This window comes from Gopherus flavomarginatus, chromosome 17, assembly GCF_025201925.1.
Source record: "Gopherus flavomarginatus isolate rGopFla2 chromosome 17, rGopFla2.mat.asm, whole genome shotgun sequence".
NCBI lineage: Eukaryota > Metazoa > Chordata > Testudines > Testudinidae > Gopherus > Gopherus flavomarginatus.
In genome coordinates this window covers 25,237,759-25,253,726 of record NC_066633.1, presented here as the reverse complement: position 1 = coordinate 25,253,726, position 15,968 = coordinate 25,237,759, and the positions used below count along the sequence as shown (strand labels likewise).

At 47.6% G+C, this 15,968-nt stretch overlaps 1 protein-coding gene across 7 annotated transcripts in view; it reads left to right on the top strand.

Moving 5' to 3' along the window:
• PNPLA7 (patatin like phospholipase domain containing 7) overlaps positions 1–15,968 on the top strand; it is a 415,290-nt gene that overhangs the window by 62,377 nt on the left and 336,945 nt on the right. For 6 of the 7 annotated variants that reach the window (XM_050926463.1, XM_050926462.1, XM_050926460.1 and 3 more), the window contains 2 exons: positions 7,528–7,656; positions 9,621–9,701. The exons of the other annotated variant lie outside the window; for it this stretch is intronic. In XM_050926463.1, the coding sequence (XP_050782420.1) occupies positions 7,528–7,656; positions 9,621–9,701 (210 nt within the window). The remainder of the gene's footprint in view (positions 1–7,527; positions 7,657–9,620; positions 9,702–15,968) is intronic. 7 annotated transcript variants of the gene reach the window in all.

The window sequence follows — 15,968 nt, the reverse complement described above, 5'->3', positions numbered from 1 at the left end:
AAAACAAATAAAGGTTTGACAGGGTAAGTTAACTGTTTCTGTGCTTGTTTCTTTTAAATTAAGATGGTTAATAGCAGCATTTTTCTTATGCATGGTAAAGTTTCAAAGTCAATGTTCAGCTTTGGAAAGAACCAGAACATTTTGTTCAGAGTTACGAACGTTTCAGAGTTGCAAACAGCGTCCATTCCCGAGGTGTCCGTAACTCTGAGGTTCTGCTGTACAACATCAGTATAATCCAGAGATACAGTTTCCAGTTAATTTGATCTTACTATCCAAGTCTTGTGCTTTTCTTCATCCAGGCTTCCAGCTGTACTGATTTTACTAAGAATCCTTCAACTTTCTTTTCCAGAGAGGTGATAGCAGTGCAGAAAGTAACTTGTTTAGTGTTTTTGTTCATCATTCCTTGGGCAGAAAATTCCTCTGAGTCAGTGTCAGTGGGTGCACCTGATTGCATAGTGCTGTGGGAGGCCCTGGTGGTATCTCCACATTCAGTGTGCTGCAGATTTTATGTAGTTGCTTTGTATTGCACAGTGGAAGAAAAGGTAAACCCTTATGATGACTGAATAAGCAAGAACTCCAGTTCGTTCTTGCATCCGGCTTCCTGCTCAGGCTCCATCCCATAAAAAGTCCTCTCCATCCCCCAATTTTTTTTCCTGCTAGTGTTGTTTTTGTTTGTTTTGTTTTTTATTATCTTGAAAATAGCTAAATCAGGTCGTCTTTTTCCTGGATTTGTAGGAGGAATCCACAGAGGACTGACATGCGCTTTCTCAGAACTCAGGGAAGAGGGGGAGAAGGGGCACTGAGTCTTTTGCAGTGAGAGCTTTTCTCCCAAGTGTTTAGCAGGAGTCTGAGTTAAACAGACATTAAGAAAAAACAACCCAAACAAAAAACATAAAAATCTGTGCCCCCATTTCCTGTCTTGTGATGTCATTCTGCTGGTTCTCCAGTCCTCCAGCAATCAGGGACATCTAGACTTTGTTTCTCATGTAAAAGGCTGAGTTTTTTAATAAGAGTGTTTCACACCTTACTTTTATTGAAGATAAAAAGTGTAAAAAGGAACAATCCTACAATTAATAATATAAGCCTATCTTCAGAATTTCTGCCCTCCTTCAAGATACGCAGGCAGGTCTTTGTCTTTCCTATCTATTACAGCTTGGTTCCAGAAGGGTAAAAGTTCTCCATGCATCTTGAAGGTCTTTTGGTCACTATTGCTTTCCCATCCACTGCTCCTGTAGCTCTTAGGATCTAGCCACATCTGGAATAGTGGAACTAGGGCCTAGTCTACACTAGGGGGTGGGAGATTGTTCTAAGATATGCAACTTCAGCTACGAGAATAGTGTGGCTGAAGTCGACATATCTTAGATCAAATTAAAATTACTTACTTTGTGTCCTCGCGGTGCTGGATCGATGGCCACTCCTCCCCCATTGACTTTGCTTCCGCCTCTCACACTGCTGGAGTTCAGCAGTCGATGGGAGAGCGATCGGGGATTGATTTATTGCGTGTACGCTACACGCGATAAATCGATCCCTGATAGATCGATCGCTACCTGCCTATCCAGCGGGTAGTGTAGACATATCCTAGCAGATTCTTCTGTTTCTGCAGACTGTGTGAATCCATAGATTGCCATGACAGCAAATATGCTAAGTGGAGGTTGTGACCCTAAGCTCCCTGAATTCACACCCTACACTTTATTGTAGTAATAGTTGTACAAAATATGCCTTGTGAGATATCATTTAAAAACTAACACGCTGATTGTTAAAATTCTTGTGTAAAGTATGTATGAACATATGCTGAAATTATGACTAAAATGTGCTTGCAAGACAAGTCTGAGGAGGGAGTATCATAGAATCATAGACTTTAAGGTCAGAAGGGACCATTATGATCATCTAGTCTGACCTCCTGCACAATGCAGTCCACAGAATCTCATCCACCCACTGCTGTACCAAACCTGTGTCTGAACCATTGAAGTCCTCAAATCATGGTTTAAAGACTTCAAGGTGCAGAGAATCTTCCAGCAAGTAACCCGTGCTCCATGCTGCAGAGGAAGACGAAAACCCCCCAGAGCTTCTGCCAATTTGCCCTGGTGGAAAATTCCTTCCCGACTCCAAATATGGCGATCAGCTAAACCCTGAGCATGTGAGCAAGACTCACCAGCCAGCACCCAGGAAAGAATTCTCTGCAGTAACTCAGATCCCATCCCATCTAACATCCATCACAAGCCATTGGGCATATTTACCGCTAGTAGTCAAAGATGAATTAATTGCCAGAATTAGGCTACCCCATCATACCATCCCCTCCATAAACTTATCAAGCTTAGTCTTGAAGCCAGATATGTCTTTTGCCCGCACTACTCCCAATGGACGGCTGTTGCAGAACTTCACTCCTCTGATGGTTAGAAACCTTCGTCTAATTTCCAGTCTAAACTTCCTGATTGCCCATTTATATCCTTTTGTTCTTGTGTCCACACTGGTACTGAGCTTAAATAATTCCTCTCCCTCCTTAGTATTTATTACTCTGTTATATTTATAAAGAGCAATCATATCCCACCTCAACCTTCTTTTGGTTAGGCTAAACAAGCCAAGCTCTTCGAGTCTCCTTTCATATGACAGGTTTTCCATTCCTCGGATCATCCCAGTAGCCCGTCTCTGAACCTGTTCCAGTTTGAATTCATCCTTCTTAAACATGGGAGACCAGAACTACACACAGTATTCCAGATGAGGTCTCACCAGTGCCTTGTATAATGGTATTAACACCACCTTATCTCTCCTGGAAATATCTCGCCTGATGCATCCCAAGACCGCATTAGCTTTTTTCACAGCCATATCACGTTGACGGCTCATAATCATCCCATGATCAACCAATACTCCGAGGTCCTTCTCCTCCTCTGTTACTTCCAACTGATGCCTCCCTGGCTTATAACAATAGTTCTTGTTGTTAATCCCTAAATGCATGACCTTGCACTTTTCACTATTAAATTTCATCCTATTACTGGTTTCGGAGTAGCAGCCATGTTAGTCTATATCTGCAAAAAGAACAGGAGTACTTGTGGCACCTTAGAGACTAACAAATTTATTTCAGCATAAGCTTCCGTGGGCTACAGCTCACTTCTTCGGATGCATAGAATGGAACAGGCAGACAGGAGATATTTATACATACAGAGAACATGAAAATGTGGAAGTACGCATACCAACAAGAAGCCACACCATCACCGGTTCATTCACCTGCACGTCCACCAATGTAATATACGCCATCATATGCCAGCAATGCCCCTCTGCTATGTACATCGGCCAAACTGGACAGTCTCTACGGAAAAGAATAAATGGACACAAATCAGATATTAGGAATGGCAATATACAAAAACCTGTAGGAGAACACTTCAACCTCCCTGGCCACACTATAGCAGATGTAAAGGTAGCCATCCTGCAGCAAAAAAACTTCAGGACCAGACTTCAAAGAGAAACTGCTGAGCTTCAGTTCATCTGCAAATTTGACACCATCCGCTCAGGATTAAACAAAGACTGTGAATGGCTTGCCAACTACAAAAGCAGTTTCTCCTCCCTTGGTTTTCACACCTCAACTGCTAGAAGAGGGCCTCATCCTCCCTGATTGAACTAACCTCATTATCTCTAGCTTGCTTGCATATATATACCTGCCCCTGGAAATTTCCACTACATGCATCTGATGAAGTGGGTATTCACCCACGAAAGCTCAGGCTCCAAAACGTCTGTTAGTCTATAAGGTGCCACAGGATTCTTTGCTGCTTTTACAGATCCAGACTAACATGGCTACCCCCTGATACTTGATGCTAACAGGAAGAGTCTAATCAATTGAGATGAGCTATTGTCAGCAGGAGAAAAAAAACCTTTGAAGTGATAATTGAGATGACCCATAGAAGGTGTGAGGAGAACGTAACATAGGGAAATAGATTCAATTAGTGTAATGACCCAACCATTGCCAGTCTCTGTTTAAACCGAAGTTAATTGTATCTAATTTGCATATTAATTCGAGTTCAGCAGTCTCTCTTTGGAGTCTGTTTTTGAAGTTTTTTTGTTGCAAAATTGCCACCTTCAAGTCTGTCACTGAGCGGTTAGAGAGGTTGAAGTGTTCTCCTACTGGTTTTTGAATGTTATGATTCCTGATGTCAGACTTGTATCCATTTAAACTTTTGCGTAGAGACTGTCCGGTTTGGCCAATGTACATGTCAGAGGGGCATTGCTGGCACATGATGGGATATATCTCGTTGGTAGATGTGCAGTTGAACGAGCCCCTGATGTTGTGGCTGATGTGATTAGGTCCTATGATGGTGTCACTTGAATAGATATGTGGACAGAGCTGGCGTCGGGCTTTGTTGCAAGGACTGGTTCCTGGGTTAGTGTTTATGTTGTATGGTGAGCAGTTACTGGTGAGTATTTGCTTCAGGTTGGGAGGCTGTCTGTAAGCGAGGACTGACCTGTCTCCCAAGATCTGTGAGAGTGAGGGATCATCTTTCAGGATAGGTTGTAGATCCTTGATGATGCGCTGGAGAGGTTTTAGTTGGGGGCTGTAGGTGATGGCTAGTGGCATTCTGTTATTTTCTTTGTTGGGCCTGTCCTGTAGTAGGTGGCTTCTGGGTACTCTTCTGGCTCTGTTTTTTCACTTCAGTAGGTGGGTATTGTAGTTTTAAGAACTATTACTATTACTCCAGTTTACAAGGTCATCCAGATCTTACTGTATGATATCTCAGTCCTTCTCTGTTTTGGCAATACCTCCCAGCTTTGTGTCCTCTGCAGACTTTATTAGCACATTCTCACTTTTTGTGCCAAGGTCAGTAATAAAAAGGTTAAATAAGATTGGTCCCAAAACTAATCCCTGAGGAACTCCACTAGTAACCTCCTTCCAGCCTGACAATTCACCTTTCAGTATGACCCATTGTAGTCTCCCCTTTAACCAGTGCCTTATCCACCTTTCAATTTTCATCTTGATCCCCATCTTTTCCAATTTAGCTAATAATTCCCCATATGGAACCATATCAAATGCCTTACTGAAATCGAGGTGAATTAGATGCACTGCATTTCCTTTGTCTAAAAAACCTGTTACCTATTCAAAGAAGGAGATCGGGTTGGTTTGGCATGATCTATCTTTTGTAAAAATCATGTTGTATTTTGTCCCAATTACCATTGACTTCAATGTCCTTGACTACTTTTTCCTTCAAAATTTTTCCAAGACCTTGCATACTACAGATGTCAAAGTGACAGGCCTTTAGTTGCCTGGATCACTTTTTTCCCTTTCTTAAAGATAGGAACTATGTTAGCAATTCTCCAGTCATACGGTACAACCCCTGTGTTTACAGATTCATTAAAAATTCTTCCTAATGGGCTTGCAATTTTATCTGCTAGTTCCTTTTATATTCTTGGATGAAGATTATCTGGGCCCCTAGATTTAGTCGCATTAAGCTGTTCGAGCTTGGCTTCTACCTCGGATGTGGTAATATCTACCTCCATATCCTCATTCTTATTTGTCATCCTACCATTATCTCTAAGCTCCTCATTAACCTCATTTAAAGACTGAGGCAAAGTATTTGTTTAGATATTAGACCATGCCTAGATTATCCTTAACCTCCACTCCATCCTTGGTGTTTAGCGGTCCCACTTCTTCTTTCTTTGTTTTCTTCTTATTTATATGGACCTTTTACTATTGGTTTTAATTCTCTTTGCAAGGTCCAACTCTACATGGCTTTTGGCCTTTCTAACTTTATCCCTACATGTTCTGACCTCAATAAGAAGGTAGCTTTCCTTGCTGATCACTCCCATCCTCCATTCCTTGTAGGCTTTCTGCTTTTTCTTAATCACCTCTCTGACATGCTTGCTCATCCAACTTGGTCTACAATTCCTGCCTGTTGATGTTTTCCCCTTCCTTGGGATGCAGCTTCTGATAGTTTCTGAAGGGCAACAAAAATGGTTAGGAGGCTGGAGCACGTGACTTACAAGGAGAGACTGAGGGAACTGGGATTATTCGGTTTCCAGAAGAGAAGAATGAAGGGGGATTTGATAAAACCTTTCAGCTACCTGAAAGGGAGTTCCAAAGAGGATGTATCTAGACTGTTCTCAATGGTAGCAGATGAAAGAACAAGCAGTAATGGTCTCAAGTTGCAATGAGGGAGGTTTAGGTTGGATAGTAGGAAAAACTTTTTCACTAGGAGGGTGGTGAAGCACTGGAATGGGTTACCTAAAGAGGTGGTGGAATCTCCTTCCTTAGAGGTTTTTAAGGTTAGGCTTGACAAAGCCCTGGCTGGGATGATTTAGTTGGGAATTGGTCCTGCTTTCAGCAGGGGGCTGGACTAGATGATCTCCTGAGGTCCCTTACAACCCTGATTATTCTATGGTTCTATGAACCTTTTTCATCCAAGACTCCTTCCTCACAGCTGGAAGGATCTTTATCCTAGAGTAACCCTCAGGAAAATGCATTTCATCTCTTTCACCTAAGAAAAAGACCCAGCCCTTTGCCTGTGGGAGATTCTAATATGGGACTTCGGTCAGCTATAATGGAATGTGTGGTAAGGATTTTACCTTGAACCTAGCTTGTTAAGTTTTAGTTAGTAGGAAACGTTTTATCTTTATTTTTCTTGTAACCATTTTGGACTTCAGTGCCTTATACCTGTGCTCACTTGAAACCTATTTCTTTGTAGTCAAAGAAACTTGTTTTATTTTTAATCTAAATAAATTCAGTGTTCAAACTGAACTGTTTGGTAATTCCAGTTAAAGTAGCAAACTGTTGAACTGACCCTTTACAGACCTTTAGTATCTAAACTGCCCAGGAGAGAGCTGGATGGTGCAGAACACACATTTTTTTGGGAAAACTCAGGACTGAGAGTGCATTAGTGTCACCTTGCAGGTAGTAACTAAGACTGGTGGAAACCAGAGGGGTTCTGGAGTGTTGCTGACAGTCTGCTGGGGTCAGAGCTGTTGAACCAGGGCTGCAGCTACACCCAGACACTTGAGGTGACCTGCAGGCTGTTTGTGAGTGGCCCAAGTTGGGAGTTACAATAGCAAAGCATTGTGTGGCATGCAGGCTTGCGGTGCAGGTGGTGACACAATCTCTCTCCCTGATCTGGAATGCACCCCAGAATGTGATAGAGGGCAGCATAGATTAATAGACCTGCCAAAAGGCCTTTTCTCAACCTCTTTGGAGAACTGGAGTATCAGTTTGACATTAATTCTGAAGCCTGGCTTTCTCTGTAGCATTACAAAATCAGTAAGCCAGCAGATTCATCTACTTGATGATGAGCTACACTGGGGGGATTTCTCATTTCACCTACCCCCTTCCTAGGCAAATGGGGTTGACCCTGTGAATGCTGTTGACCATCCTGACCTCTTTTATTCCCACTTCGTGGAGCATAGGAGCACATCTTTCTCTTGTGGCTGGAGAATTAGGATGGTGTGTGTCAAAGCAAAAAGTGGTGTAATGTCATTAGGAAGAATTGAGGCAGGTGGACAGTGGTACAAGAAGGAGCAAATAGTAAACTCATTTCTCTAATGCTTTTTTAATAGGGTCACCCTGCTCCATATAAAACCGTTTCAGCCCGAGCAGGAACACCATCCACTATATTGCGACTTCCAGCCAGTGTTTTTCAGGATGTTTTCCAGAAGTACCCTGAAACTCTTGTCAGAATGGTACAGGTAAGACTGATCTGTACTTGGTTTTCATTAAATATAGTATCCATCTTTCCTTTAAAAGGTTTTTCCCTATCTGGCCAGCTAGTCTATCCTTCTGCTGGTGCAGAATTGTTCTCCTTAGCATATTCTCAGAGTTTTGTCTAATATTTAAGTGTCCCAAGTGATGGGACTGCCACCACATATCCAAGGAGATTATCGCAGTCTGACTGATCTTTACATTAAGTGGGGATGAGGAAATATTTCCTAAATGCGTCTTGGCTTAATTTCATCACCCTTGCTTGGACCAATGTACCAAAGTTCCTTCCCCTTTGAGGCCAGATTCTGCCTTCAGAAATATGCAGCTCCTGTTTCTGTCAGATGGGGGCTGCCTCTGCTCATCAAAGAGCAGAATTTGACCCTAGATATTTACTTCTCAAACATCTGCAAACTCTGAACTGTTGTAGCAGTGGGTACTTAGAATAAGTTCTAATCTTTGCACTTAAATAATGCTAATCTCAAATAATGCTACCACATAATTAATTTGTGTTATTGTGACACCTTTATTGGACTCTTACTCATATATCATTCTTAACTTTCCCCTGGATATGTGCTGGGCAAAGAATGGCAGAGGCAAATTGAATGGCAATGAGGACAGCTTATTGCCCCTCTGTAAGTTTCCAGTGTCTCTAGTTCATGACATAGTGTCTTTCCTTGGGACTGGTCATACGTCATTCCCTCGCTGACCCGCAATACGCTGTCCGTTTTAAAAGATCTTGAAAAAATGGGGGCTTAGAATCTGAGCATCTGGGTGCTCAGCACTTCTGGAAATCAGTTTGGTTTTTTTCATTGGAATAGACATAGATCAGCCTCTTGGTGAATAAGCAACCTTATCCATATGCCAGACAAGATGTTGGGAGATAGAGAGAAGTGGGGAAGGAAAGAGGAGTCTAGTTAAAGTGGAGAGTGACAAAGGGAAGATGCTAAGTGAGAACTGATTGCTGTAGAGAACTGTAGATTTTGGATCATATGCTGTTATGAAGGGTGTTTATGACATCAAGATGTCATGATCAATATCATCATTACTTGTTTATTGCCAACAGTGTATAGGCCCTTTATAGTTCTTGCAAGAGCCTCTAAAATTGGGACACCAGACCCAAGTTGCCCCTTGAGATTGTAATTTTATTAAAACAAAACAAAAACACCCCCTCCCCCCAAGTTGGGATTTTGAGGTCTTCATACCAAAGAGAGTTGCCAGATACTGCATCTGCTTAGCTGGCTGCCTGTGTCCCCTCTCCAACCCCCCACCCACCCACCTGCAGCCAGCTGAGAAGCTGCTGCCCTTCCCACGCTGTCTCCCCCCATCTCCTGAGGCCAGCACAGAAGCTGTCTGTGTCCCTGCTTGCCCCAGCCTTGCTCCCTCTGCCCTGGAAAAAGACTCACCTGCTTGCTGCAGTCAGAGCCAGGCTGGGAACTGCAGCCATCGCACAAGCTGGGTACCTGGCTTCTGGCCAAAACAGCTGAAGATAACTTTTTGGCCTGAAGCCACCTGATTGGCTGCAGTGGCGCAAACAGCTGATGGGATCTGTCCATGCAATAGCTGATCCTTCAATTGGTGCTTAAGCACTCACTATTTTTTTTTCCGTGGGTGCTCCAGTCCTGGAGCACCCACAGAGTTGACATCTATGGTGTCAAGTCTTTTGGGTGGTATCTCTGGCTCAGCCACTTACTGTGTCTCTTGGTGTGAGTCCCAAGCTTTCAAGCCACGCAGCACTCTTTTTCAGCTGTGGGGAAAGGTATTCTTAGCATCACAGCAAAATGCAAAGTGGAACAGAATGTTTAGCATAAGTAGTTAGCACAAATTGTAAGGGAAAATTCAAGGTAGCATGGCCTGTTAACACTTCTGCAGTCACAGGACAAAAAGAGTGGGCTAGTGGATGGTGGCGTATTTGGTATTCACCTGCTCCCTGTGTTTGCTCTACCTCTCCTAGATCATCATGGTGAGGCTCCAAAGAGTGACATTCTTGGCTTTGCACAACTATCTTGGCCTGACCACCGAGCTCTTCAATTCTGTAAGTGTAGAATGAAAGCAATTTACTCTTATCACACTGTATGTATCTGATTCTAACCCTGTCTGTGGGAGTGTCTTCTCTTCAGTAGCTCGCAAGCATAATCTCAGTATAAAACTAGCATTAATTTATTGTTTGCAATAATATTAATACCATCGTGCTTGAGAGCGAAGCTCTCAAGCTATAAAATCTGCTCAGTGCTGAAGCCTGCTGAATAACATTTCATTTGGGCATTTTTATTATGGAGGCTATCATAGCTGTCAGGCTAGCTGAACCTCTGTCCCCTTTCTGGTCCCTCTGAGTGCACCCTCTCAGGTGTAGGCTCTTGTGTCTTTACCTGTTATGATGCTCTTCTCCAGTGCTCCCAGAACCGTAAGCCAATGTGCAGGGCCCTACCAAATTCATAGTCCATTTTGGTCAATTTCATGGTCATAGGATTTTTAAAATCATAAATTTCATGATTTTAGATATTTCAATCTGAAATTTCAGTGTTGTAACTGTTGGGATCCTGACCTAAAAGGGGGTTGTGGGTGGGTCACAAGATTATTGTAGGGAGTTGTGGCATTGCCACCCTTGCGTCTGTGCTGCCTTCAGAGCTGGGCTCCTGGCCAGCAGCGGCCGCCTTTCTCTGGCCACCCAGTTCTGAAGGCAGCAGCACAGAAGTAAGGGTGGCAAAGCATGGTATAGCCACCCTTATTTCTGCACTGCTGCTGGTGGGATGTTGCCTTCAGAGCTGGGTGCCCAGCCACCAGCAACTACTCTCTGGCCACCCAGTTCTGAAGGCAGCGCAGAAGTAAGGGTGACTGTAGATGAGCCAGACCCACCCCTGCGGCGCCTCCTGCTGGTTATCCTGGGAATTAGCTCATTCCAGCATCCGGAGTGCCCTCTGCAGGCTGGTGATCCACCTGCCCTCTTGGTCCCCGTGTCCCTCCCTGGACCCTGGTGCCCTTTTAACTGGGGTGCTGCCCCCTGGTAGTACCCCACCAATCTGGGTCTCCCCTCCCTGGGGAACCCCCAACCCACTATCCCCACTTTGCCTCAGTTTTGGCTACTGCCCAGTCTCCATCTAGCCCCCGCTCACGGGGGCAGACTGCAGTATCAGCCACTCATCACAGGCAAAGGGGTTTGGACCTGCCGCCTTATCCTGCCCCTGGGCTGCCCCCTGCAACTCCCAGTACCTGATGGCCTTGTGCTAGGCCTCAGCCTGGGGCTTTCCAGGCAGGAGCTCCCCAGCTCTGCTCCCTCAGGTACCCTGGGACTAGCTCACTGCAGCTAGGCCCTTCTCCCTCTACAGGCAGAGGGAGACTGTTTGCTCCTGGCTTCCCTGGCCTTTTTATAGGGACCAGCTGTGACCTGATTAGGGTGTGGCCCAGCTGCAGCCGCTTTCCCAATCAGCTCAGCTTTTAGAGCTGCAGCTTTCAAGCCCTCGCAGGTGGCTTTTTAAACGCCTCAGGGCAGGAGCGGGTAACCACCCCGCTACAGTGACAAAACCATGATTCCCCCTACAAGTACCTTGCAACATCCCCCCTCTACAGCCCCCTTTTGGGTCAGGACCACCAGTTTGAGAAACACTGGTCTCCTCCTTGAAATCTGTATAGTACAGGGTAAAAGTATACCAGGTTTCATGGTCCCTGATGCATTTTCATGGAAACGTGAATTTGGTAGGGCCCTACCAATTGTGATAGACCAAGGCCAGTTGGGTACAGCAGACTAGCAGAATGCAGATATACTGGCCACTGAATTAAGTTTTTTGTTCCCTGACTGACCAGAGCAGGGGCTGCTCCAGGCTAATGAGAACACCTGACTCTAATTAACCTGCAAAGAGTCAGGTGAGGCCATTAAGCTAATGTGACCACCTGACTCTAATTAAGGCCCTGCTGATACTATAAAAAGGGCTCACTCCAGTCAGGCAGAGGAGAGCCAGGGAGCCAGAGGAGAGGAAGTGCGGCTGAAGGGCTGGTTACTGAAGACACTCTCAAACCGTCAAGGGAGCCCTAAGGTAAGGGTGAAGAAGGGAGAAGCAGGAGATCTGTGGGGAAGTGGCCCAGGGAAATGTAGCAACTCTGGCAGTGAAAGGTTGGCTGCCAACAGCTGCTACCATTAGGGTCCCTGGGCTGGAACCCGGAGTAGAGGGTGGGCCTGGGTTCACCCCAACCCGCCACTACAGGAACATCTCCTAGGAGGAGAAGTCAGGCCCCTGTCAGGATAGGAGGCTAAACAGTGACTGTGGGAGTTCTCTCACCAACCTCCTTGCTGACCTATGATGAAAAGGGCTCAGTAGACTGTAACCCTGGCCCTAGAGAGAGAGAGTGGTCACAGTGAGCCACTAAGGCTAGCATAAACCGCCTAGAAGCGCAGGACCCATGGGAGCAAAGTCAGAGCTCCGCCACACAATGTATTACTCTACTTGGCCTCAGCAAGAAAGAGCTTTGCTGGAGTTTCAGCTGTATGTCAACTCCCTGCCACAGCACTGTCTGCTTTCCCAACAAACTCAAGACTCTGCCTGTCTTAACCTAGCCTTGCAGGTAACATTCAGTGAGACCTAGTTTCCCAGACATGCCTCTCAGCAGCGTCCAGTCCCTCTCACTGGACACTCGCAGGAATTATGAAGTCTGCAGTCTCCAAAGTAACAGTGCATACACACACCAGCATGTTGACTCACTGTTGACACTCTTTAATTTAATACACAGCACTGAGTCATTTATAGTAAAATTAAACGTACATTTATTAATAAAGAACAGAGATTTAAGTGATAACTAAGCAAGAAAAAAAGACAGATGGTTACAAACAAAACAAAAGGAAAAATGTGCTTCCTGATGTCTAAAAGCTTAACAGTTCACAATCTGGTGTCGGGCAGTTTTTCTTCGAGTGATTGCTCATGTGTATTCCACTATAGGTGTGCGTGCTCGCCACGTGCACTGATGCTGGAAGTATCCGTAGTGGGGGAGCACTGCTGCAACCCCTGGAGTGGCGCTGACATTTCGCACTATAAATGGGGCTGCGTGCTCCCCCCACCCAACTGAGGTTCCTTCTTGCTGCCAGTGAAGGTAGTCGGAACTTGCTCCAGTCTTGGCTGCAGCGTTACAGCCTTAGTGGGGTTCAGTTTCACAGAAAACTTCTCTTACTGACCTTTCTTTCGCGAATGCCTGGCTCGGGGCATGCCCCGTGGCCCAGGCTTCAAGTCGTGCAACTCCTGTCGCAACTCCATGCCCAGAAGTGATCCGCACAGTCGGTGTCTTCGCTGTCAGGGCGAGGCTCACATTAGTGAGAAGTGTAAAATTTGCTACTCCTTCAAGCCACGTACAAAGGAGGAGCGTGAGATCTGACTCCAAGCTCTCCTCATGGAGTCGGCATTGGCCCCGGCACTGGTGCGTCAAGCCGACCCCGCGCCGGGAACCTCTTCTTCGGCGTGCAGCAAAGCGCTTCCGGTGCGCTGTCCTGATTCCGTGACCGGAACTGTGTCCTTGGTGCGCAGCGAGGCACTGTCGACGAGCTGGCACCGCTCCCCTGCTAAACGGGAAGACTCAGTGGTGCCGAGAGAAGGAGAGGAGTGAGGCCAGACCCGAGTTGGGCAGCCCACGATCCCCATCGGGACATAGACCTCCGACTCGCGCTGAGCGGAGTAGTCCAGTCCCGTCAGCGCGTGCCTCACCCAAAGAACGCATGCCTTCGACGCCAGAGGCAGCTCAGGCCGCACGTGATGTCCTAGTGCTTCCGGTGCCAGGAGCACCGGCTCAGTCGGGCCCCCGGTCCTGTGGGAAGCCGCCCTTAGGCGCCCATCAGTCCTCCTCGTAGGTGTCGGACGTCGAGGTACCTTCCCGGGTTGAGGTTCTGAGCAGAGCCCCGCAATGCACGTCGACTCCGCGTCCCGGCTCTTTGGTGAGCAGATCCCACTCCTCCGGTCTCAGACGCCATCTAGAAGGTGATAAGAGACGGCGCCGTTCCTCCTCCAGCCAGTCTGAGAGGAACAGGTCTCGCCGCCGTCAGCACTGACGCTCGTACTCAAGCGCCCGCCATCACAGAGGCCATTCTCGGTGTGTGTCCGGAGAGTCCCTGGCACCAAGGCGGCATGGACACAGGTGCTTCAGGGAGTCCAGAGACACCTCTTCGGACATTTACCTCTCGACTTCCTCCAGGTCGAAGTCCTGGGGCAGGAGCTGTCACGATAGAGTCTGCTCCAGTCGTTCTTATGGCACCGTGCCTTCCTCCAGGACTTCGGCGTCTCATTTCCAGGCCATTCCCTGCAAGGACAATGATGCCACTGGGCACCATGGCCTCAGGCACCTGCGCAGCCGAGACCTCGCTCCATGGCGAGAGCCTCTCAGGGTCGCCCTGCGTTGCCTCCCCGGCACCGGGATCAGACCGTGGGCGCTGAACCCCTGGCACTGACTCTGGCTCCGGACCCGGACGTTGAGCCACCAGGAGCTGCTTAGGAAGGTGGCAGCAAATCTCGAGCTCTGGGCTGAGGAGATGGAGGACCCCTCTGATGACCTATTCAATGTCCTCGCCTCCTCGGTACCAGGGCATGTGGCCCTCCCATTCCATCAGGGAGTAGCCAACATCACCACTGGCCTCTGGCAGACCCCGGCCTCGCTTGGACCTATTTCCAAAAAGGCCGAGAGGAAGTACTTTGTCCCCACAAAGGGTCACACGTACCTATACACCCACCCACTCCTTGGTGGTAGAGTCGATCCACCACCGTGAGCGGAATGGCCAGCCCGTGCCCACACCAAAAGACAAGGATGCTCATAGACTGGATACCTTTGGGGAAAAAGGTTTATTCATCTGCGAGTTTCCAGCTCAGAGTGGCCAACCACCAGGCACTACTGAGCAGGTATGAGTTTAATCTCTGGGGTTCCCTCTCCAAGTTTGAGCCCCTTCTTTGGGACAAGGACGGAAAGGAGTTTTGGGCTCTGATCGACGAGGGTGCGGCCACGGCCAAAGCAGCTCTCCAGGCGGCTTTGGATGCAGCGGACACACCCTCTCGTATGATAGCTTCCACAATCTCCATGCCGCGGGCGTCGTGGCTCTCGCTCTCGGGGCTGTCAGTCAAGTCCCAATCTATAATGCAGCACCTGCCGTTTTTGATGGCAAGGCCCTATTTGCAGAACAGACAGACACCCATCTGCTCGGGATGAAGGACTCTCACACCACCTTGCAGACACTAGGCCTCTACCTCCCGCCCCCTAAGGACAAGCCCAGGCCTCAAACCTCTGCTCCTCTGGCTCGGGGCAGATACGAACCCCCGCCTAAGCAGCAGAGGGAACAAAGGCGTTGGTCCCAATGCCAATCCCATTTGGCCCCACGGCCTGGGGCCTCAAAGGCCAGACGGTCAGGAAAACAGCATTTTTTACTCATTGAGGGCGGTCACCGGGCCTGTTGCCAGTGTACCCCCCACCCAGTTAATAAAGTTGCTTTTTATGAACCATTTATCGGCCTTCCAACTGCAATGGGTCCATATAACATCGAACCAGTGGGTCCTCAGCACCATCTCCCATGGGTACAGACTGCAGTTTGTTTCCACCCCTCCCAACTGTCCCCTGTCCGGGGAGCCTGCTGGGGTCCCGGAACATGCCCTCCTCCGCCAGAAGGTAGAGCGCCTCCTGTCCCTGGGAGCAGTGGAAAGGGTACCTCGGGAATACCAGGGCAGGGGTTTTTACTCCAAGTATTTCCTCATCCCGAAGGCGAAAGGTGGGCTTCGGCCCATCCTCGACCTGCGGAATCTCAACCAGTTTTTGGTTCATTCCAAATTCCGCATGGTGTCCTTGGCCTCTATTATTCCATTCCTAGACCAAAGGGATTGGTTTACAGTGCTGGACCTCCAGGATGCGTACATTCACATCCACATTTTTGAGGGTCACAGGCATTTCCTCCGTTTCATGGTGGGTCAGGACCATTTCCAGTTTACTGTCCTCCCCTTTGGCCTCTCTACTGCCCCCAGGGCATTTACAAAATGTATGGTAGTGGTGGCTGCCCACCTGAGGAGAAAAGGGCTGCAAATCTGCCCCTGCCTCGATGACTGGCTGCTCAAGGGCCGGTCTCGGTCTCTGGTGCAGCAGCACATGAGCTTCCTGCTAAACACCTGCGCAGCTCTAGGTCTACTGGTAAATGAGAAGAATCCACGTTAATCCTGGTTCAGTGCATAAGCTTTATAGGGGCGCTGCTCGATTCCCGGGTGGCCATGGCCTCCCTCCCATGGGACAGATTCGAGATGCTCAAAGCTCTCATCCCCTTGGTCATGGCCTTTCCGGTAACCACGGTACGGGTGTG